This window comes from Barbatula barbatula (assembly GCF_947034865.1).
Source record: "Barbatula barbatula genome assembly, chromosome: 16".
NCBI lineage: Eukaryota > Metazoa > Chordata > Actinopteri > Cypriniformes > Nemacheilidae > Barbatula > Barbatula barbatula.
Genome location: NC_136779.1, coordinates 2,245,673 through 2,268,929, shown reverse-complemented (window position 1 = coordinate 2,268,929; position 23,257 = coordinate 2,245,673). Strand labels below are relative to the sequence as shown.

At 42.1% G+C, this 23,257-nt stretch overlaps 1 protein-coding gene across 3 annotated transcripts in view; it reads left to right on the top strand.

Moving 5' to 3' along the window:
• ebf3a (EBF transcription factor 3a) overlaps nucleotides 1-23,257 on the top strand; it is an 86,975-nt gene that overhangs the window by 40,658 nt on the left and 23,060 nt on the right. For 2 of the 3 annotated variants that reach the window (XM_079475805.1, XM_079475803.1), the window contains exons 7-10: nucleotides 12,195-12,276; nucleotides 15,710-15,827; nucleotides 21,913-22,046; nucleotides 22,821-22,947. In XM_079475805.1, the coding sequence (XP_079331931.1) occupies nucleotides 12,195-12,276; nucleotides 15,710-15,827; nucleotides 21,913-22,046; nucleotides 22,821-22,947 (461 nt within the window). The remainder of the gene's footprint in view (nucleotides 1-12,194; nucleotides 12,277-15,709; nucleotides 15,828-21,912; nucleotides 22,047-22,820; nucleotides 22,948-23,257) is intronic. The other variant, XM_079475804.1, reaches the window with a different exon arrangement.

The following is a 23,257-nucleotide window of genomic DNA, read 5'->3' as shown; positions in this document are numbered from 1 at the left end:
AACGTTAAAGCGTGATATATTTGTCTGTGTTAATGTTTGTTGTTGTATTTGGCAGATTACAGCTGTAATGATATTTGATTATCCTCGTAAATTTGTAGTGCATTTTGATTACTCTATAATCAGATCGCTGTAAAAGATTAACCTGAGAAATCTCCTCGCGTGTGTGCAGAAGTACAGGGGCCGTTTGACCCGAGTGTTTGCCGTCTTGGGACGGAGTGATAGGTGAGGTGTAATTAACCATTTAATGGTTTTGACCCTGTCAATTAAAGCCCCCCCCACACACACACACACACACACACAACTGGGCATACCAACACACACACGGCATCTTTTTTTCTGTGCCGTCTATTTAAAAAAACCTAACAATTGCAATATATTTTTCATTTGTTTTGAGTTTGCTTACATTCACTGAAACACACGGCTGTTGTTCACATCTCCTCATATCAGACCTTCTTGACCGGGCAGTGATAAATAGACCAGGGTTATCATCTCTCTCTTCCCTCTCTCTCTCCTCGCGCCTCTGTCAGTCTTATGAAATAAGTGTTTTCTGGTGGCTGGTGCAGCCCTGGGTCATGGTGTACTTGACTGAGAGACGGATGCGTATTAAGATAAATCACTCCGTGGAACAGCTGCAGAGGGCAAAGGTCACACATCAGAATCACCCCGCTCTGACTTTGTGTTTTACCGCTGTCAAAGGCCAAAGTCTGGGCCTCATATATCTGTACCATCACAGACCCAGGTAGTCTAGTGCCTCTACATCTATATCAATTTACTCAAGTTCAATCTAGAATAACACCTAGTGTAGACAACAGTGAAATTATTTCAGTTTGATTGATTATTTTGTCATTGATGGCCAAATGCATTCACGTTGGCGTGTTTGTGCAAAAAGTGATCGTTTATATCATCCCATTATGATTTGAAGAATTTCCCACCAAAATATGTTTTAATTCCTCTGAAAACTTTTCCCAGGTGTAGTCCAGTTCTCACATAAGTGCTTTTGTCTGCTAAATGTCATCTAGTGTTTGGGGAAATAGATCTAGACTCTTACCTTTATTCCCATTCATAACACCTGTTTTGTATATCACATCCAGACCCATCATCGGAATAATTTCTTTAAAAAGGGATGCACGCTACATTGCACTAAGTGTTTTAGAAAGCATAATTGCCATGCAAATTCCAATCAGCGAGATTTATTACATTTATTTATATAATTTTAAAGAGGAAATGTTGTTTTCTGTCGAGTTACGCAAGCGTTCATGGATTCAGCCGACAGCTGTTTTGTAGCGCGTTACTCTCTCCTGGCGAACGTAGAGAGAAAACGAGAGCGAAGAAAAACGTATTTTTTTCCGGAGGCAGAATCGCATGAAAAGGGATGCTGTATTGTGTTTACTTGTGAGAAAACGAGGGGAGGCAGGTGAAAAATATCTGTCTGTACTTGTTCGGATTTAAGACCAGCAAATTTGCACCCTATTTCAATTTGCCTGCGTGAGGCGGCAAGTGCAAATAGCTTATTGAGAGTGAGATTAAGGCAGAAACGGAGGTGAGGGTATAAATCTGACAAGGCTGACTTGTACCGTCATGTAAGCGTAATGACTATCACGCCGAATCAACTGCCGGAGCTTAACACGAGGAAAATGTGACTGTGTGTGGTGTGTGCGAAGCCCTCGGCAGTAATACAGTCGTACCGTCTGACTAAATTTTATAGTTCATGAAGCATATTAGTGGCGGCCTGTATCAGCGCCCCATTCAAACGGTGATTTCGAATTCAGATGCACATTTGTCATGAAGATAAATACGCCACGTGTCGTCATTTCCCCATAGTAAATATAACAGCAGTAGAAGGGTACTGTGAAGGAAGGCGTACTCGTGGAACAAATTGAATGTTTAATCTGCGAGGATGCAGATGGGAACCCACAAGCAAAGGTGATGTTGTGTCTTTTGGGGCCATCGTTGAATCTACAATCGTCACGAGTTTTGTTAAATCAATCAAATTGGCCAATTCATACGCGATTTCACGTAATCGTCCCAACCGACGTCTGCTAAATACACGCGAGCGTGTTTAAAAAGATGCGACGGCCCAATTGTGAAATGAAAAGTTGAGGCGAGACTTCGCCGGTCCCCGAGGCATGGCTACAGTGGCGTGTCCATTGTAGCATTATTGCATTTCATAGCGGCGCTCTTGTTTATCAAACGTGGGTTTTATTTGCGCGCTGTAGCCCTGTCAGCAGAGGAGGGGAGCCGGATTGTCTAAGGGGTCCGTGCTTTGGTTGGTTCTTACCGGGTTTGCTCCCCGAGGTCATTAAAAGTGTGAATATCTGCATTACTCCATGGTGTTTTGCTGAAACTGTTGTTTCTCCGAGGGAGAGTTCGCTAATATCCGCTAGGGACAGATACAGGAAACGTTAGGCTACATCAACAAATCCACACCATAAACACAGCGAAAAATCGGCCCATAATTGGATTTTTTTTTGTTGTATTAAAGTTAATAAGTGAAAAGATATTCAATTGCCAGGCTCAATTGCAAGCTTGTTAGATTTTTTTATTTATCTTCTGTTTGCTTCTCGCTGCGGTTATTTGAGTGTGGGTCACGTATTGTCCTCTTTTTTTGCCTCTCATCCCTCCATCATGGAATCATATGTCAAACTAGGGCTTGCTAATTTTGCCAAAGGTTCGGTTGTATATTAATTTAAGACTACTAAATGACACAGACGGCATTTTGATGATTTTATACATGAAGAAATTTTCATTATCCATTCTCCCGATTTCCACGGGATGGTTTGGGATCTTGAACCGCCGCCGTGACAGCGGGTTCCTGGATGAAGTGGTCGGTGTTGAATCTCACCCTGTGCTGGATCCTCACTTACAGGAGCAATTAATGGGGCCGTTTCCTCCGGGGACGCCCGGGCCCGACCGACGCTATTGTACATAGGTAACAAGATTCAGCTTTTTCCGCTTTGGTAGACGTGAGGGAATCTATCTATCTATCTATCTATCTATCTATCTATCTATCTATCTATCTATCTATCCATCTATCCATCTATCCATCTATCCATCTATCCATCTATCCATCTATCCATCTATCCATCTATCCATCTATCCATCTATCCATCTCATTTCCTTTTATCATTGAAAAAATCTGATTTGTTTATGTTCCTGTAGTTTGTAGTCAAGCTGAAGGCCCTCTAGTGGCAGTTTAGAAAGCATCTCTTGTCACTTGAATACCGATGTAAGAGCTGCGAGATTCTTTTAATAACCCTCCAGCTCAGCGCCCACCAAACCCTGGCATGCGTCTGGCGGCCCCTGAAGGAACCGCATCTCCTTGCGTGCTGACACATTTGTGTACCTGAGACGGGTACGACAGGGGCCAATACTGTTGCCTCTTGCCTCACCACTCGACAAAATCAACCTGACATCTCGCTGTTTTCTCCACGGAGAGAAGCGTTTTCCCCACCCGTCTTGCTCTTTTTTTCCATGTTGTAAAGGATGCTTGCATGTCAGCCTTGTGTGCATCCTTATTATTTGCCTATAACCCTGTTTGAAAGCCCATGTGTCCCGCGCAGACAGGCAGAAGCGCTGGTGTCAGATATCCGGGTAACAGGCATCAGAAGGACAGAAGCTCTGGAATGCATGTCTCCTTCTCCACTTCCCTACTGTCTGTATTTCACTTCAGACCATTTATCCCGCCGCGCTGCCAGCACTTTGTCATTCTCTCTCCGTTCCTTTCACTGTTGAAGTCTGATTCTGTCATCTCACCGGTTCACAGAGTGCCATCGCTGAACATGTATCTCGCTTTAGATTCTGAATCTGTTGCTGTGTGCAAAAAACACTTAGTTTGGTCCTACAGAAAAGAAAAATCTAATATCGCAAGTGTTGCACCTAAGAAAAGAGCTTTGATTTTTATTTGGAGGAAAATGTGGAATTGGATGAGATCGTAGATAATAATTGTATATTGATATTTTGTATAATTTTCAATAGAATAATATTTTATAGTTCAGATAGCTCAGTATCAAATCAAAACAAATGTGTGAAATAATCTGGATTTGTTATTGAGATCTTCATAAATGGTGACTACAAATCTGAGCTCAGATTGTAAAGATCTCTTCTTTACTATTCGAACTATGCAGAGAGAATATCTGAGATGCAGATGAATCCTATACATTTCCAATTGCTCTAAAATTTATGTCTAAGAGAAAAATGTAATATAAAGAAATTTCACCTGTAATTTTTCCATCTTATGGGCATTTAAATAGTTGATACTTCATGGACTTCCTTACAATGATTTATTAAGCCTTCTTTGCTTTTGGGATTAATTTTGTCCGGTTTTGAAATTAAGCGGTTATTAGTTGTCCTCTGTTTGTGTGTCCCATCATCACAACTGTGTGTGTGCAAGCTCAGATAAAACAAGCATTCTCCTGACGTATTTTCCCACCATGCTGAGCTCTCGCTCGATCGGGCCGCACAGAGGCCTGCTTGTGTCGCGCTGATGTCATAGGCCCTAGCAGCCCCTGCTGTACAAAGGCTTTAGGTATCATTGCCTCCGTTCACACAATACCCATTCAAGCAGGTTGCTTTGCTCCTGCAAGCCCCATGAACAATGTTATTTTTTGTTTCAGCATTATAAAGCTGGACTTTTGCAGGAAACTCAACAGACAAAACCTTTATCGGCCGATGCTCCGGGCAGGCTGGCAGTATAATCCGCCTCCATTAGCCTTTCAATGTATCTATCTTTCTCTCTCTCTCGGTTTTGTTTTGTTTCGCTTATTCGTCTTTCTTACTTAACTGTTCTCTGTCTTACTGCGAGACGTGAAAAACATTCACAGGGGTCAGAGTGAGACGGCGCTGTTCTGCATTAATAAACAACATTTTATTTTTAAAATGGTGCAGATATTGAAATTCTTCTGAGCTTTGAATTTGATTGTTGAACATAAACAAAACTTAGTTGTCATATGTTAAGAAATTAATTTGATTTGCTCAAAAAATAATTTTTTGTCTGATCACCTGGTCCCAGTCTGCTTACCCTTCTTCCATAAATGCGTCGGCAAGTAAAATGAATTGCGAATGGCATTTAAAATATTTTTTAGATGTGGTTTATTTTGTCACATTGTCTCTCTCTCTTTGCCAAAGACTCTTGTACCGGAATCCCTTTTCTCGGGATGTGTCCACCAGCACGACCAGCAAAACGGTGACAATGTAAACCTCTAATATATTTGCTTATTAGAATTCTCTGGATTTCAGTCAACAATATAAAAGCACAGAAGGCCTCTGGTCCTGCCATGTACAAACACACAATCCCAGTGTGTGTGCTACGTGCGTGTATGTGTATGAATCATTCCGGTGCAGTTTTAGTCCTTATAAAATATTCATTTTGGTTGTGCAGGGCCCTGTAATTGCCATCTCTCAAACTGAATAATTTATACCACGCGCAGACTGACAAAGCTACGCCATGTGCCGTAGATGAATCAGAAACGAGGATCTGCACTGCCAGCCGCATTATTGTTTCACAAATATGGCCCTCACATCATCTCTGGATGGCCTGGAACCTAATCCGGCTTCTCTTCATTTGTCATGTCACCCGCTTGCGTTTAATGACTGACCCCTCTGTCTTGGTGTACAGGGCGACTCGATAGCACTAATGCACCTTTACCCCCGCTCGCCCGCCCGCCTGCTCTCAACCCATACCACCCTGTCTGTCATTCTGTGATAACCGCCTCTCCACATTCTTCACTTTAGAAACATATATTATATATTAGGAATAAATTGTTGCTCTTTTTTAGATCATGAGACTTAATGGAGTTCTCCGATATGCTAAAATATGGAAAAATCATTTCGTCCCTTAGTAAAAATAAGTAAAGATGGATGTTGGGTTATTGTTGACGTACAGTAATGGTATAGAGCTATAAAATTTATTTTTGATTGCAGTCTGTCCCAAAGGGAAATATAATCACAAATGAGATCTCTTTAATATCTCAGTTGTTTCCCCTAGACAGCAATGGTATTAAATGGAGAGCTAATGGAGACTTATGTCTCTCACTTCTCAGATTTCTCTCCTGAGAAAAGATTCAAGCGTTCTTACATATCTCCTCCAGAGACTCACACGAGAGCTCAAATGTTTCTCATCAGCTTATTTCAAGGCTTTTTCTGACCGGTGCTATCCACAAGAATCACCTTTCCAACTTTAACTGTATGTCAACGATTTGTGACATGTCTGACTCGTGTATTTATAAATTAAGTCATAAATAGGACTTTTTTATCACATCTGAGACAAAGTCGAGGCTTAATAGTTGTATAAATATTTGGGTCTTTGCCAGCCTGAGCACCATTGAGATATCAAAGAGGTCTCATTTCTGATCTATAGTTGTTGTTGAAGACTCAATTTTGTCAAAGCAAAGGTTCTGCAAAGTGACCCGCTCCTGTCCATTATTGAGATCTGTAAGTGCCCGTCACCCGCCTCCTGTCTGGGGACAAATAACGGCACCTCTGCACTCTCGGCATCTCTGATCGATGGCTTGAAAACATTGTGATGTAACATTCTCTCTCTCTGTGTGTTGTTGATGTGCAGGAATAATGATATGGACGAAGGGTCCACATGTGCCCGTGACATTAGGCTGCATTACCTCCGTTAAAACCAATAACTGCCACTCACAACTGGATCCACATTAATCATTTATAATGTTTTAATACGTTTTTAATCAGCATCACAGAGACCACAGCCTTCAGACATCAGGCGAGCCTTGCGCACGCTGCGTGCTTGTGTGTTCTGCACCACCGTGGCCTGATTTGAAATGTGCTTTTTTCACTCTATCCTTCCTGCTTTTAATTAATAATTAAAATCGGCAAAGATGACAGTTCCTAATTAGGCCTGTCTTGAAAGAATGTGGGAACGTATGAATTTTAGATGGTAATGGAGGTAGTACGACGAGCGGGGGAGAAAAGAGGCTAAAAACGCAGGGGAGATGCAGAGCCAAGGCGAAAACAAACAAAGAAACAAACAAAATAGTGATCACATATCCATCAGCAAGTGAGCAGGAGGTCAGGTAAAGACAACAGCACCCTTGGACATGTGTGGTCACCCTCTTAGCCAATCAGAAGCCAGAGTGAGGTCCACCGGTACTCCCCACCTCTTTTTCAACTCCTCCCGGGGAAACTTGAGCCTGTATTCCCAACATCAAAGAGCCGAGTGTAGGGATACACAGAGGAGAGAGGTAAAAGATGGAGCTTGTTTTTGTTATTTTATCGAATTTGTGATTGGCTGGAGATCACAGAATCATCTTTATGTCATCATAAGTTCTATAGAAAGTTCAAATGTGATATATCTAAACTATTTCATTGAAAGTTTCATTTTATTTGAGAATGTTTATTTAAATGTTTAATTGAGAAAATATATTAAAACACTTCTGTTGAAATCGTTTTTACAAAGATGACGTATGGAACGGTTTTAGCAACCGTCGCCCTGCTACTGTAAAAGTGGCATGGGAAACCTGGGTTACAGGCATCCGTACATCCTAAACCAGGAAATGACAGATAGGAAGAGGAAATGGAAGTGCATGAAGGTGTGTGTGTGTGTGTGTGTGAGAGAGAGAGAGAGAGAGAGAGAGAGAGAGAGGTTTAATGAGGCCTCATCCTAAGACAAAATGGCCGTGATTGACAGAAATGGTGTTGGGGAAATAATGTCAGAGGCATGTTACACATTAGGAAAAACTAGAGAGGAGAGAAGCGATATAGAGAGAAGACCAGCAGTCTGCCTGAGGGAGAGAACGCATACATACACATATGACAAGAACATGTGTCCTAAAAAACACTCCTGGCAGAATTATGTGTAGGCAGATGCTCAGATATCAACCTTTGCAGGGACTTGACTGTAAAATGGTTAGATTTCACCTGTTCGGGTTGTTTTCTCCATACACAGGGCATGAACTCTGACCGAAACATATTTTCTCCGACTATTTTAACCTTCGCACAAGAGACGAGTGTTGTATGTTTTATCACTCATTAAATAGAAATATAGTCATTCGTTAAAAATCTGAGGCAATCAAACCTGTCGGCCAATCAGAAGCGAGAGCTGACACACAAAGCTTGTGCTTTTTGGAAATGCGATCTGTATTGACCTGTGTATCGTCTCAGCTTCTGGACCTGGAATCAGCAGAATGTTCTCATGTATGGTATGTGTGTGTGTGTTGTCTGGCTGGCTGGCTGGGGTCTGATCAGCTAAAGTTGCTTGGTGATCAATACTCAGCACAGACACACAGCTGTGCCCTAACCATTAACGCCTGAACAGCAATTAGTGTCCACACTGACCGCTCGCGCACACACACACGCTCCCATCTGCCATTGTATTTCTTTACCTCTCTTTACATCCACATATCTGTCTTGGGACGACACAAATAACACCAGCATCTTTTTCTTTGTTGTCTAAATACAACATCATTTTAGTTAGGAACCAGCATAAACCCATTTTCCCCAAAATTGAAATTTTTGTGTTTAAAAGTCTGCGCTCAATCAAGTTCATCCCATATAAGTTGTTATTTATATTTTTATTTATCTTTATTTTATCGATATGGGTAGTTGACAAATATACCGTACCATGCGTCCTATGACGTGACAAAAAATTAGAAAACAAATTTTCAGCTGTTATTTTAGATGATTAATATGTATAATCTAGGGATTTATCCTTATTGTTGTTTTATTTATCCGTCACACCATTTGACCCATATATTTGTGAGCCATGTTTCAACCCATGGTTGGATAAAATAAGGACAAACCCAACAATTTTCAATTTGTTTATTTACCCAACAGTTTTATGTGTCCACATTTTTTTCAGTTTACTCTTCTCTGTCAACGACTGTCTAATTTGATGTTAATTCTTATATTTATCTCATTTTAAGAGAACCGTGTTCTGCCGCAGTATGTCATCTGCAAGTAATGTCAAAGCAGTAATTTCCACGAGGCAAGGTAATGACGGGCTTATGTGACGGCACAATCGCCCCCTGCATTTATCTGTTTTCGCGTCTTTTGTGCCGAATGAAGTGGGATTAGTTAACGGAGAGGTGGGGAGGGGCGGCTTCTTTGAATGAGGCCAGGAAAACGATCCAATGATGGTTCGGGTTAAGATAAGAGCTAAGGGCTGTTATTGAGCTGATGTGCTTGAAACGTACTCCTTTTTTCCTCTCAATTACCTCGGCCTGTGAAGCCAAAGTCCTTTCAAACGACGAGCCCCCCATCACATCATAAGACTCCAGCCCCTCTGGTCAGACCGTGCGGTGAAGGACGGGTTGTATTAATTACTTTGTGATCATTTTAACACAGATTTGTCGACAAGTTGCAGAGTCGGAACGTTGGCCTCTGGTTGAGAACAAAAGCGAGGAGGGTCTCTGACTCGAAATTAAACACGTCTTTTTTTTTCTTCCTCCGACAAACCAAATTCGTGTCTCTTGTAATTGATAACTGCCTGGGCCAATTATTTTGCGTGTTACAATACACAGAGGTCCCCTTTCCCTGCTACAGCTCTTCCATAATTAGCTATGCTAATACTCCTTTATTGGCCTTAATATTGCTCAACATCTCCATGGCACCCAAAGGCCACTAGAGTCCCGTGTCCTGTCACAAACGCTGATTATTGAGAAGGATAGCTTTAATCAAACATAATTGCAGTTGATTTTTTTTCTTCTCGCCTGCATCTAATGCCGCGTTCGCCTTGATATTCCATTAAATGACTATTTAACTGCCTTCTTTATTTCCGACGGTCCCAACATCGCCGCAAAGTTCTGGAGCCATTTAGAGAGAGAAGCGTGCGGCCGTAATTGCTCGCCTTTTCACAAAGGACTAATTTACCCGATCCCTGTACAGCGGAAGCGAAACAGCTCCTAATTCAGACAAAATGACGGTGCTGTTGTGGACAGCTGAATATGATTCAGTTCAGAAATTCACTTTATCAAACTCGGAGGTAAACAGACCCTAAGCGAGCGCGTGGACGCTGAACGGGCTCTTAATGAGTGGCCGTTTAGTGCGCGTGGGTCTGTTTGTGTGTTTTTGAGTACTTGTACACGTTAGCCTGTTCCTGTTTCATTTATTTGGAATTTAATTCAATTTTCTTTGACGTTAATTGCGAGCGAGTGTATTGGGGTGTTTGCAGAGGTTTTTTTCTGATTTGGGCGAGGGATGGGAAATGGACATGCACACCTGCATCTCTCACACGAGCACGGGAGGTCAAAGTATCTAGAATTGTTTTAAATAGGTAAAATAACTTTATTAATAACTATAATGGCCAACTTTAAAAAGTTAAGCATAAAAGCTGATACGAAGCTGATAAAAGTGCATGCATTAACCTCCGCAACAATTTTTGTTGTTTCTACGAATGTAAGATCTCTCTATTGGTACCGTCCACAATAACTGTAGCATGATTCGTCCACCTGTGTACATGCGTGCGAATCCATTTGTTGGCAGCTATAGAGCGATTGAAATGAGAAAGAGAGAGAGGTAAATAAAGGCTATATTTCAGGCTTGATTTACTCTGATACCTGCTGTGAAACATTACAGCTCTACAGGGAAATAAAAACAGGGCCCGCGAATTACACCTCATAATACTCATTCTGATAATGGCCTGTCCGACATCCACCATACACACAGTGTAGACAATTAAAGCTAATGTTCTAATGACGACAAACACCCATTCTTGTCTTCCGGGCGTTATGAGGGCCATCTTTCTTCACACCCACCCCGAAATCATTTTTTATCGCCGTCGGTCGCTTAAAATTTCTGAAAGTACCAAGGCCACCTCCGGGGCTTGTTCTTTCTCCTACTTTTTCCTCAATCTGTCTCAATCCTCGACATCCCCGCCCCGTCGCGAGGAAAGGCCGACTGTATATAAATGAGAATTGGAAGTGGAGAGGGTTCAGGGTTGCGGATGTCATTTCACACAGTGATGTATTGCTCGGCTCGCCGTCCCATTGGAACGTCCGAATAAGTGACTTCAACATGCACGCGCGCGCTGTTTACCCAGTGAAATACATGCGTTATCTCAACAGCGGACACAATCTGCAATGCATGACATCGTGATGTGCAGGACCTTTAATGCGTCCGTGCAGCCCTCTCGGGTGGAGTTCCGGGGTAAATATTGGTGTACATGGACATCCATATACAAATACACATTTGCCACCTGCTGGGGCTGGACGGGAGATGAGGGGACAAGAATTCAGTTGATTTGGTTGCCATGATGGCAGAATGTTCCAATTTATTTGAATGGGAAAATATTGAAATAAGTGAAACCGTTACTATATTTTCGGTTCTGGAATCAAAACTTTTCATGTGCAATGTGTCTATCAGAAAGTTGTTCGTCTCTTTAAACTGATTTCCCATAGCCGCCACATTGCATTCAATTTCTTCCATTTCCAAGTGTCCATTGCCTACGATGTTGCACCAGCTGTATCATCCTCTTCCTTTCAACTTCTCCTTAAGCTCTCTTATCTGTCTTCCTTCTCAACACATCTCGTGAATGACTCTTAATAATAAGACTTCACCTCTTCAAAACGGCAGATTTGAGTTCTCAAGGTGTGTGTGTATTTTTGTGTCCGACGGGTACTGCTCTGACTCTCACGTGAATGTGACATTTGCCGAACAGATTATGCAGTTAGTAATTTGCTCAATAATTACCGGGTGCTGTTGTCCTGGTGGCGGGGTGTGTCTAATTGTCTAACAGGACTGTAAGTTTGCGGCCCGTTACCCCGTTCTCCGGTCGTCGTCTGTGATGAGCAGGGCTCAGGTGTGCTGCTTTACCTCCCCATTGAGCACGTTAGGCCTTAATTACAGAGTAGAACAGGCAAAGAAGGGGGAGGCGAATATTAACTGACTTTCTGTCAGTGATGGGCAGATGGGTTCTGTGGGGAACTGTGGGATTTGGATGCGTCAGCCGCACGGACAGACTGAAAAACAGTGAGACGGGGAGGTCGTGGGAGGGTGAGGAACAAAACATTAATGATCATTACTCTGATGGGAATTGTTTAGGAACAAGGTGAGTCCAGCTGTCTGTTTGATCACGCTTTTGTGCGCCTTCTGAGAACGGCTGCACCGCTGTGAACTGCGTATCTGTGGTGTTTTGGTGGTATCGATTCGTTCCGTGTGAGTTTTTGCCCCGTGTGAGACTGTTTTGTACCAGATTGATTGTCTAACGTGGAGATTTCCTGTTCTGTTTTCTCTTTCAGATTCTTCTTGAAATTCTTCCTAAAGTGTAATCAGAACTGTCTCAAGAATGCAGGAAACCCACGAGACATGCGCAGATTCCAGGTAATGTTTTCTTTCTCTCCTTACACACACACACACACACACGCTTTAATGTTAAAAACAGAGCAGTGTGCTGTTTTACTTTGTAGATGTAGTTTAATGGGATTTCAGGATCTTGTCAGGATCCTGGATAAAGCACAGTCCCAACATCTGTCCCCAAATAAATACACTTAACCCCTCAAATCTATCAAAAAGTACCTTATATATAACTTATGTTATTAAACCTGTATGTAAAAGTATGTACATACAGTATAAATGTATATATACTGTATATATATATATATATATATATATATATATATATATATATATATATATATATATATTAATAACCCTATATATATATACTTGTACTGTACATATATAATATATAGGGTTCTGTATAATCTTTTACATTTATGTTCTTAAATATCATCAAGAGATCCAGTTGAAAGAAAGGCCTCAGCCTTGAGCTTCATTATGGTGTGTGACAGGTCCGCTTAACCCAGTGCTTCTGTGGAGTGTTTATATACTTGTGGTTATATAGATGTATCTTCAAGCAGACAGCAGCGTTGGTGCCGCTCGCAAAACTTTCATTTTTCATGCTTTGAAACGTCAAGTGTCTTCACTGATATTGATCCATGCGTCCAGAGCAGAAGGTCAGAGCCGGCGTGAGAGGAAGTGTCCTTTCTGTCTCCACGCAGGCTAGAAGAAACATCCGTCACCGCAGATGTGCCTCCCCGAGATAAAGTCACTGAACCTCTTTCTCTCGCTGTAACAGCATGTCTGGGTTTTCAACCTATTTACACTTCCTCTGGCTTACCACCTTGAAGTGTGTGTGTGAGGAGAGCCATACTAATCCCACTCTAACCTCAAACCCTTTTTCCACTTCTATGGTTGGATGGACTGTCTGCTTGTGGCATCTTATGTGATCTCAAAACATTTCTTAAGGCTTCTGAACATGTTCTGCATTTTTATTTAAAAGCATTTCAATAACACCACCGGGATAGCTTGCAATGACGTTGCTTCTTTGGAAATATCAGAAGAACCCAAAGCACCAACCTGATAGACAAATGAGCTGAGGTGGAGACAGCTGTCAGTCCATGAGCAGAGTCCATTAACAAGACATCTTTCTTGAAGCGGTAACCCTTAAACTCTGCTCCGCTAAGCTAAATGCCACCTCCAGAATAAATTTCATTTATGTTCCTTACCCATGATCTCATGGCAAGGTCATGCTTTTGGGGTCTCTGTCCTCCCCCATTTGCTATTCCATTTCTCCTCCCTGTTTCCCTGTCCGACTCTCCCTTGCTGTTTTTTTCGCTGTTTTCCCCTTTCCAGCACTGAGGAGAACATCACTATTTAGGGCATTATATGTATCTCTTATAATGAACCTGAAAATTCATTCTGTTTTAAAATTCACTTTCAATTCAGATGCAAGGTTGTTTTTCGTATTTTTTTATATATTTTATTTAGATTGTCATTATAATTTTTTATTATTTTATAGGAAGTATTAGTTTAGCCATAATGGCCTATTTACACCAAATTGCATTTTTAACAACATTTTTGCAAATACATTGCAGATTTATTAGAGTGAACAATTTACTTTATGTTTTGTGTCATTGTGATGTTTTTATTCCTAAAATTACATCATCATGTTTGGTGTGAACATGCCTCGGCTCTCAACCTCACTTGTGACTTCTGACCGTGTAGAAATGATAAAAATCCAAAATGTGACTCCTCAGTTCCACCCCGGACCCCCCACCACACCCAGGCTTCCCCTTTCAACCCCTCTTCCCATTCAGATGCTAAATGACCCTCATTCTCTAAATGCAACTGTATTTGAAGGCCTCTTCAGTAAACACATCAACAACAACAACGAAAAGGCTTTCCTTCCTGCTGAGAGGCTCTTCTCAAATTCTCTTTTCTTTTTCGAGGGTCCGTCGCTCTCAGACCCCCCTCCATCTCGGGCCGTCTGCGACTAATACGATAAAACAGCCGATCAATAAATCTATAGATCGATGTAATGTGGTGAGCCAGCGATTCGCGGGCCCGGGGCTGTGTTTGAGAGACTGCTAATGGCCGCTGGAGTAGATGAGAGACTCTCCCTCTCTTCTGTTCACCTTAAGTGGCAGATTAAACACTAATTGTAGCCTTTTGTAAAAAGCCAAGCGCTTCAAAATGGAGGGCTGCCTTTGATTGACAAGGGCTTGGCTGGTCCTTCTCAGACAAGCCTCTCGTCCTTTATCTAAAACGCACTCTTGTTACCGCCCAAGTGTCCCCTTTAAATAGGAAATAGGAGCTCTTCTTCTTACAAAGGTTAATTATATTCTTCAAATGAGAAATGAAATGGGCTTTATATAGAGTTGAATCCTGGTCATTCGTTTGGAGAATCTATTGCAATTTAGCTAAAATAAGACGATGTTAAACATTTTCCACCTTCGTGGTGAATATGATTTTAGGTTTCATAGAAAATGATTTAAATAGATTCTTAATGACATTCATATATATTTAACAAAGATTTGGTAGATTATCGTTTTCCCATATTTAGGTCGCTCAGTGTTTAAAGACCCATTTCCTTCAAAACATGTTGAATTTTCCACTAGTTTGATTATTTTAAGTAAACCTTTTCATTAGGAACCTGCTAAGCAGATTTGAGTTCTGTGGTAACAGTAGCCGATTCTGGCTCGGCCATTTATAATCAAACGGCGTGCCAGCGTACACAAACCGCTTGCGTCATCTTTTGTTGCTCAAGGTGTGAAAACCGACTCTTTTTCGGATTAGAGCGATATCACTTATTGTTTTAATAACGCGAATCCCCCGAGGACTTGTTCCACCAAACCCAGGATAACTGCGAAAACTAACAACTTTTACCTTGTTTCGCTCCCTCCTGCTTGGCTTGGTAAATAAACAGTGGGCACAGGTTCAAGCTCCGGAGAAGCAAATGTGGTTGAGGTTATTGTTTCGAAGGTGCGGAGCCTTTATGGAGGAGACAAATGAATCAAAGCCACGTGTGTGTCTGTCACCAAAGGACCCGACTGATCAGAAACACTCCGGGTTCATGTGCTAACTGCAATGAGACCTGCTCTCATGCCGACTCGACACCACAGGCCAAAAGCCGCCTTGTGTTGATATTCTAGAGAATAAGACTGACAACAAAGAGCTAGCTTAGAAAAGAGCCATGGTTTACTGATAAAGACCCTACAGAAACCCTCAGATGTGTTTTTTGTGTCTGGCCTTTAAGGACACAAAACAGCCTCTGGTCATTAACAGACACGATGCACCTTGGACACTGAACAAATCACTTTGTTTTAAGGGGCTGTCCATGCTAAATCCACATTTTCAGCTAGATAAAAAATGTGATTTTAATGTTCAACTTTGAAAACCCTATTGACATCATTTAGTTTTAAAGACTTAAATGTGAATATTTATTCAATATTTATATTGCTTTTCTCCACAGGTCGTTGTATCGACAACGGTTAATGTGGACGGTCACGTGTTGGCCGTGTCGGACAACATGTTCGTCCACAACAACTCAAAACACGGCCGAAGAGCCCGCCGTCTAGATCCCTCAGAAGGTACGGCCACTCCTTATCTGGAGCATGGTAGGCACATTTTCCATTACACTTTCATTTGCAGAGCTTTCATTTCCTACTTTCTCTCTTTCCTCCCATTTTAGCTCACGTTCTTTTAGTCATCCACATCCACTCCTGAAACAAGAACAGCAAAGCTTAAGTAGCAACATGCTGGTTAACCTTTTAGAGAACATTCATTCACACCTTCTCTATTGAACTTTTAGTTAGATTTAGTTTAGCTGTGCTCTGTTTTTTTACATATGTTTTGATATTGTGAGAATTTTTGTGAATGATTTGGGCCACATTAATTAAAGCTGTCCTTGTTCAGGGTTCTTAAGGAGACTGACACTGAAAAAGTTATCCAAATTATTGCTTGATCCTGTAGTGATTTTTTGGATTATTGTAAACCTAGCGCAAGTCACTGAAAATTCAGTTTCTGTTGGCTAGACATGGGTTCAATTCGAGCGCTTACATTTTCTCATCTCCTCAGCACTCTGATCTTTGAGCTAAGCAATCATTAAAACACAACATAATCTCCGCTCATTTAAAAACACAACATTGGTATTTCCTTTGTCTTAATCAGTCCGTGATTACCATATCAACCCAAGCACCAGTAATATTTAATGATGCTCGAGAAAGCACGCAGATTCCCTGCAAAACCCGCAAAATATTTGTTTTTTATTTATGGGCTTCTTGCGTTAATAGGAGCGTGGTAATTGAAGGTTTGCGCCCTGAGCGTTGAAGTGTTTGCTATCCTGACTTATTGTTTGTGTCTTCGCTGTAGTGGCTTGATAGTAGGTGTGTTTTCCTTAGCAACCGCCTTTAATTAGGAGAGCAATTAAGAAGGTTGAGGCCTCTCCCCTTGTCTGCCTCCGTCCCATGAGACCTTAAGACAGAATGAAAGAAAAAACACAGCCCATCCCAAACGCTGCAGCAGCTTTACACAGCGCTTTTTTTTCTTAATCTTGTGTTTACAATCAGTATATTTTTCATGAGCTTTGATTGTGTGCCGGTGCACAGTATGAAAAAAGTATTTGATATGAATCTTTTCTATTTATCGTCCATACACAGTATATTTACATTTACATTTTTGCATTCGGCTAAAGCGACATTTTATCAGTGTACGTGTTCCATGAGTATCGAACCCACAACCTTTTGCCAACGCAACGCTCTACCAATTGAACTACAAGCTATATGCTTATAATTGTCTAATCTCTACTAAATGCTGTTTTCATAATATAAAAATACATAAAATTACACTCATTTATAGAGAAAGAATCGATTTTGTCTTGGTTGAGCATGCGTTTGATCCCAGGGAGCGCACGAAACGTAAATGTGCCTTGAAATAAATTGTCTGCCAAACGCATACGTGTAAATGTATGGAAGACGGGTGACTTTTATAGTTTCTGAATCCTAAAAATATGGCAAATTTCTCCCTAGATTCTTTTAAACTTGTCTTTAAGTACCACATGATGTTATTGGTAAGTTCTTGATCGAATTCATTCCCTCTGTGATCTCTGACAGCACTGTAACAAGTGGTTGTGCTATTCCCGACGACGCTTTTAAATATCCGGCTGTTTTAAAAGTTCACCTCCTCCTTAATCACCCACCGCCTGCGCACACACCACTTAGTTACCCGCTGTTTCACCCGCCCCTGATGGCAAATTTGGGTCTTGGCGAATATTACAGCTACCTTTCTAATATCTGCCCCTTTAAAGGTGACCAGGGGGCTGTTAAAATGAAAAGAGAGGAGCCTCTGACAGTCGCAGAACACTCCAAACTAAGTGTTTAATAACTTCTCGAAACACGGCTGAACGTTTAAGACTTCTCGGTTTCCTCGGTTTGACTTTTCGCAGAAGCGTTTAAACTAGAACAAGGTCCAGCCTGTCATCTCTTTTCCACCCTTGTGTGGAACAGCTCGCACACATGTAGAGGATATACAGTCGTAAAATATAAATTCATCCATGTTTACGGGCGACTCCAGGCTGGAGAAACGGTATGGTGTGTATTAGAAACACATTCTTAAAAAGTGATAAACTCTAGCTGAAAAAGCTCCAAAGCCAGTAAGAGACCTGCCGTGCAGGGGGAGGTCTTACCGTTTCCCCTCACACTTTTATCTAATCATCTAATTCGGCCGAATTTTCCCGGACAGTGAATTTACTCTGCCCTCACTGGCTCTCCAAACCCCTTTCATTATTTACAGCTGGAGATTGAAACCTGAGGGATGAGAGAGAGGCCGGGACGCACTATAGGAGGGTTTCTTTTGCGTTAGCGCCATTTAGATACGCCACACGGAAACATATGTACAAATTCACACAGACGTGCACACGCTCGTGTCCAAACGGCCCCATCTGCGCAGGCACAACATACACAAGCCGCAACCCCCAAATGCTCTTAACACACGAGCGTTCGCCAGTTTTAAGAACGCAGCGATGCCGTCTAGCGTTAATTGAACGAAAGCAAAAAACTACAGGGTGTAAAAGAGGAAGAGGAGAGAAAGTCTCTCTCACTCAGCACACACCCCCTCTGGTTCTGGGCCTACAGCTCCGGGCTGATTTGCATACCAAGTGGCGGTAATGTTGTTAGGTTTATGCAATAAAGACGAGCGGCCAGCGTCTGTGCGGCAGTAGCCAGTTAGAGAGGACAGATGGGCCGACGTGAGGTAAGAGCTCTAATCCCATCAGCGCTGGGATCAGCCTGCCATCTGGACATCCCTTGCACAATTACAAGACGTTTTACGCGCTGGAACAAAGGAAGGTTGCAGCAGGCAGGATGGGACCTGTTAGAGTGCCTCAATATTGGGGCGTGCGAGTAAGAAGGTGACAAACACGGCGGCCGCCATGTTGCCATGGAAGACGATTCCAGTCTGATTAAAGCTTCACGCCGGGCGACGTGGTGTTCTGTAAACAATACACACAGGAAAATCGGCTCGCACATGCGCACGTAATTTTTCTTGTTGACCGTCCACTTGAGGCGGAGGAAGCCTGCGGAAACAAAGCCAGCGATTTTAGAGAGCGTAAAGAATTGTGGTGGATGCCACAAGATTTTTTTTGACAGATTTTACACATGCATGTGTGGATGAATGCAAATTAACACATGTGCCTTTTTGCATTATTGATTTAATCATTTCACATTCTTGCTGAATACTACGCTCTTAAATTTAATTCTGAAAGGACACAAAAAAAATATTTTAAAGAGCTTTATTTTTTTTTATTATTATTTTATTTTAACTATGTATATATTTGATATTTGTTATTCATATTTTTTATTTTGTGTGAACTATCCCTTTTTTATTTAAAATCCTAACCATAATTGTGGAAATTAATATAGTTATTTTTGTTCTATTTTTTCGAGTTAATGAATAATAATAGATGATGGAAGACGATTGTGACTGTGATTCATTTTTAAACACTGTGTTGAAGATATATGTAATGTTATTATGCTATTCTGAACCTAGCCAGAAAGACGTATCGCCCACTAAATTGTTCTCGCTTGTTAAAACACGTTCCTGCCCGTCACTTCCTAGTGGAGTGTTGAACTTGGCCTCTGCCGGCTGCCATAGAGCATTTCTGCTTTTTCCAATTTCCATCATCTGCTTGAGTGCATTTCGCACGTATATCATTAGCTGACGAACACAGGCTGTGTAATTCACTCCTTTATGCTTTCCATTCAACACATGTTCCCTCTCTATATTCACGCAGAATGTATGCAAATGCTCCGCGGCAGAGGGGGAGCGCTCTGGCAGCCCATTCTCCGGGATGGGGGGGAGCGTTGCGAATTCCGAGGCAATGCGTGGTGATCTCAGGCCGCAGCTGCCAGACTGCCCCTCTCATGGGCCCGTTCGCACCTCTCGTGCACGCTGCTCGTGCACGCGCACAACCCCTCCCTCCCATTCCTTCTGCTCACCTACACAAAGTAAATTTGTTTACTGTAATTTTTGGTGAATGATTTGCTATAATTGGTTGCGCTGATGAAGGTCAGTCCCTTTGAGGAGTCGTGTCTGTCTTCCGAGACTTGATCCTCTTTCAAACGCTCTGCCTGCAATTAAGAAAAGCAAATGTCATTCCCGAGCCTCAGAAATGAAAATTTGTATGAACTTATTAGCATGAAGTCAACAGCTCTAGTTAAGGGCAAGCTCCCCGTGTGTGTGTGTGTGTGTGTAAGAGCAGGCTCAGGGCTTCTGGTGTTCTGGGAGCCGAGGGGAATGAGTAAATATAACCTCCACTAGTCCAACATTAAGGCAAACAAAGAGAGCTGCCTTGTCTGGGCTGTACTACACAACAATACCTAATGTTGATTAACTAGGGCTGGTGGAGCGGCGGAGAGGCAGACAGAAGAGAGACAGACCTGCCCACACATGGGCTTAACCCCACATATTTACCTTGTGTAATGGCGATGCTCTATTTATTATTTATTGCGTTTTAAGACAAGCCCCACCATTGCTGCTACTCAGCATTAGGGTCAATGATTTGAACAAACCTTAAGTATCAAACGTCTGGAGCATAATAAAACCTGCTAAAAATCCCATTGAATGAGCTATATTTGGGGACCATTATATGTGATAGAGATTTGCTCAGCAACCACACCTTGCAATGTACAGTTCATCCAAAAATGATAATTCTATCATTTTTTATTCACCCTGTAAATGACACAAAAGAAGATATTTTGATAAATGTTTTTTATGGGTTTGGTGTCCATATGGGGGACAGTGTTGTCTGGTTGCCAACATTTCTTAAAATATCTTCTTTTGTGTTCTGCAAACGTAAGAAAGTCATACAGGTTTGAAGTGACATAAGAGCGAGTAAAAGATGAATTCATACATTTTTTGGGTGTACTATCACTTTAAGTAACCAAATAGCAACATTCTGATTACCAAGTTTTGCACATCAGCAAATTTTAGTTTCTTTTGGATATACAGCTTTTTTATTATTATAATTCTTGCTATTTTAGACTCAAGAATTTCGACTTATAAGCTTTATGTATGTAAAATGTAAAAAACAGTTCTATTAGACCAACATCAGTATTGACATAAGTGTGATATATTGATGTCAGAGCTTGCGGTTTGATGAAAATGATGTCAGACACTTTTAATGGAGCAGAGAAATTTTAAGCTGAGAGGTTTTCCAATGCATCGACTGTGCATTATTAATAACCTCGCCAAGACTTTAGAATTTAAAACCCATTGTTTTCCCCTTTAAAACAACGCAACATAGCGGGAAAGTGGTGAAATACAACGAAACAGGGCTACTGTTGCGGGCGATGAGAATAAACACACGAGAGAAGCTACAGAGGGGGCCAACGGAACAGAGTCAACACGGTGAAGAGGAAATGCTGATCAAAGCACACATGGCTAAGACACTAACAGGGGTTCGAGTCGCCCTGAGCCTCCGACCGCTTACCACTGTGATATCACCTCTAGACTCCGCGGGGTCCGGGGGGGACAGAACAATAACGTATGCTAATGAGCCATCGGCTAACTTCATGACAAAGGCGGGGTCAGAGCCTCGACCTCATTTTCTCATCGCATAACTTGTGCGCATCACCATTAGCACGATAGTTGGCCGGTTTGAATCTTAAACTCGTACCTCATTTCCCTTATAATCTCATTTCACAGACCCCCCCCAAAAAGCGCAAAGCACTCATTACCAAATGATAAGAGCCACATGGAGATGTAAGGTTGGAGGAGAACAGGAGGTTGGAAGATTTTAAATCAAAGGCGATGTTTGCGGATAAAAAGGCCTGACCCAATTAGCGGGCACATGAAAAATCCAAGTCCACCGTGCGACCGGCCTGCACAGCCTTTGGACCGACTGATCTCAGATCTGTAAAAGCAGATGAATCGCCGGGGCTGGAGCGCAGTGCTTAATCATCAGTAACGTTGTCAGTATAGTCCGTGTTTCTCTACGTACGTATTGTGTTGAGAAAGGTTTAATGGTTGACGTACAACGTTGTGCCTTTGTCTTTACGTGGCCCAAATCATTCACGCTTTGTTTACTCAAGAGTTTCATTATCCTCGCTGTGAGAGTGTTCTATACTTGTCCTGACAAAAGCGCGGTGTTAAGAGTCTTGTTTTGTGTTCTGTTATAAGCAGCTACCCCGTGCATAAAGGCCATCAGCCCAAGTGAAGGATGGACCACAGGCGGAGCCACCGTCATCATCATCGGTGACAACTTTTTCGACGGACTGCAGGTCGTGTTCGGCACCATGCTGGTGTGGAGCGAGGTAACATCACTCATTGGTTTCACATATTTGCCTAAGCGTTCGTTGCTGTAACAGCCTCATAATGAACTTCATTAGATTCTATAAAAAGCGATTCGGCGAAAACTGTGATTATACACAGTTTATGAAGCTCTGCTTCTACAGGTTTAATGCAATTACGCCGTCATCCGTTTATCGTCTCCTTTACATTTGCTTTTTGTTCATTTCACGCCACATAACCATATAAATAAGAGTGAAATAACGGTGCGTTGTAATTAGCTCCCAGCTAATAAAGACTTCAGGTTAGTGTGTTCCTTTATGAGTTGATAAAGCTGTCTGGCATATATTTGCCGGTTTGAGCCTCCACGAGCCAATCAGCGTTTGTTTATTCTACTTTATTATTTTTCTTTTCCTAGTTTATTCACAAGAGCAGATAAGGAGTTAGATAAACAAACTGCATGCTAAACAGCGCAACAATAAGTCCACAGAGGCCTCCGCCGCACTCCTCGCCGAACCGTGAGGTCTTGCAAAACAATTGAACAATTAGGGGTTGAAATATCTCAGAGGGGGGAAATGCGAGATGGAGGAGAAGAGCCGAGCAAAGGCAACACATATGGAGATGATTTGAGCGGGGCTCATGCCCCTTGGCCTTTTTTTCGAGCCAAGGTCTATTTGCTGACGTTAACTTTAAAACAAGGAGTAAAACAATGTAGTTGCATGTTTTCACGGTGTGCCAGCTGATAAAATCCAAAACCATTTGCACGGTCCTAACCAAGTTTGCCTACTTGTCTTTTGTAGCTTATAACGCCCCATGCCATCCGAGTCCAGACCCCTCCAAGACACATCCCGGGCGTTGTAGAGGTTACCCTGTCCTACAAGTCAAAGCAGTTCTGCAAAGGGGCGCCGGGCCGATTCGTGTATACAGGTGAGTCGCATTTGGATCAGTTGCTTTGTGTGCTCTGTTTTACTCTTTTCTTTTCCATCTTTTTCTTTGTCTCTCTATGCTGAGATGGCGTTGAGCTCCAACCAGCATGAGATGAACATCTCTCTCACACTTTCTCTCTGTAACTCTATATCTCCTTCATCTCGGGGAGGGCAATGGAGTTGGGGGCAGCTGCCAAGTCCAGTTAATCTCAAACCATGACAACACATCTCCAACCCCTTTTTTCCCTGCACCCTGTCCTCTGTTTCACACAAAAACACTTCTGTTTCCTGCCGTCCTGGATGCCGCACAA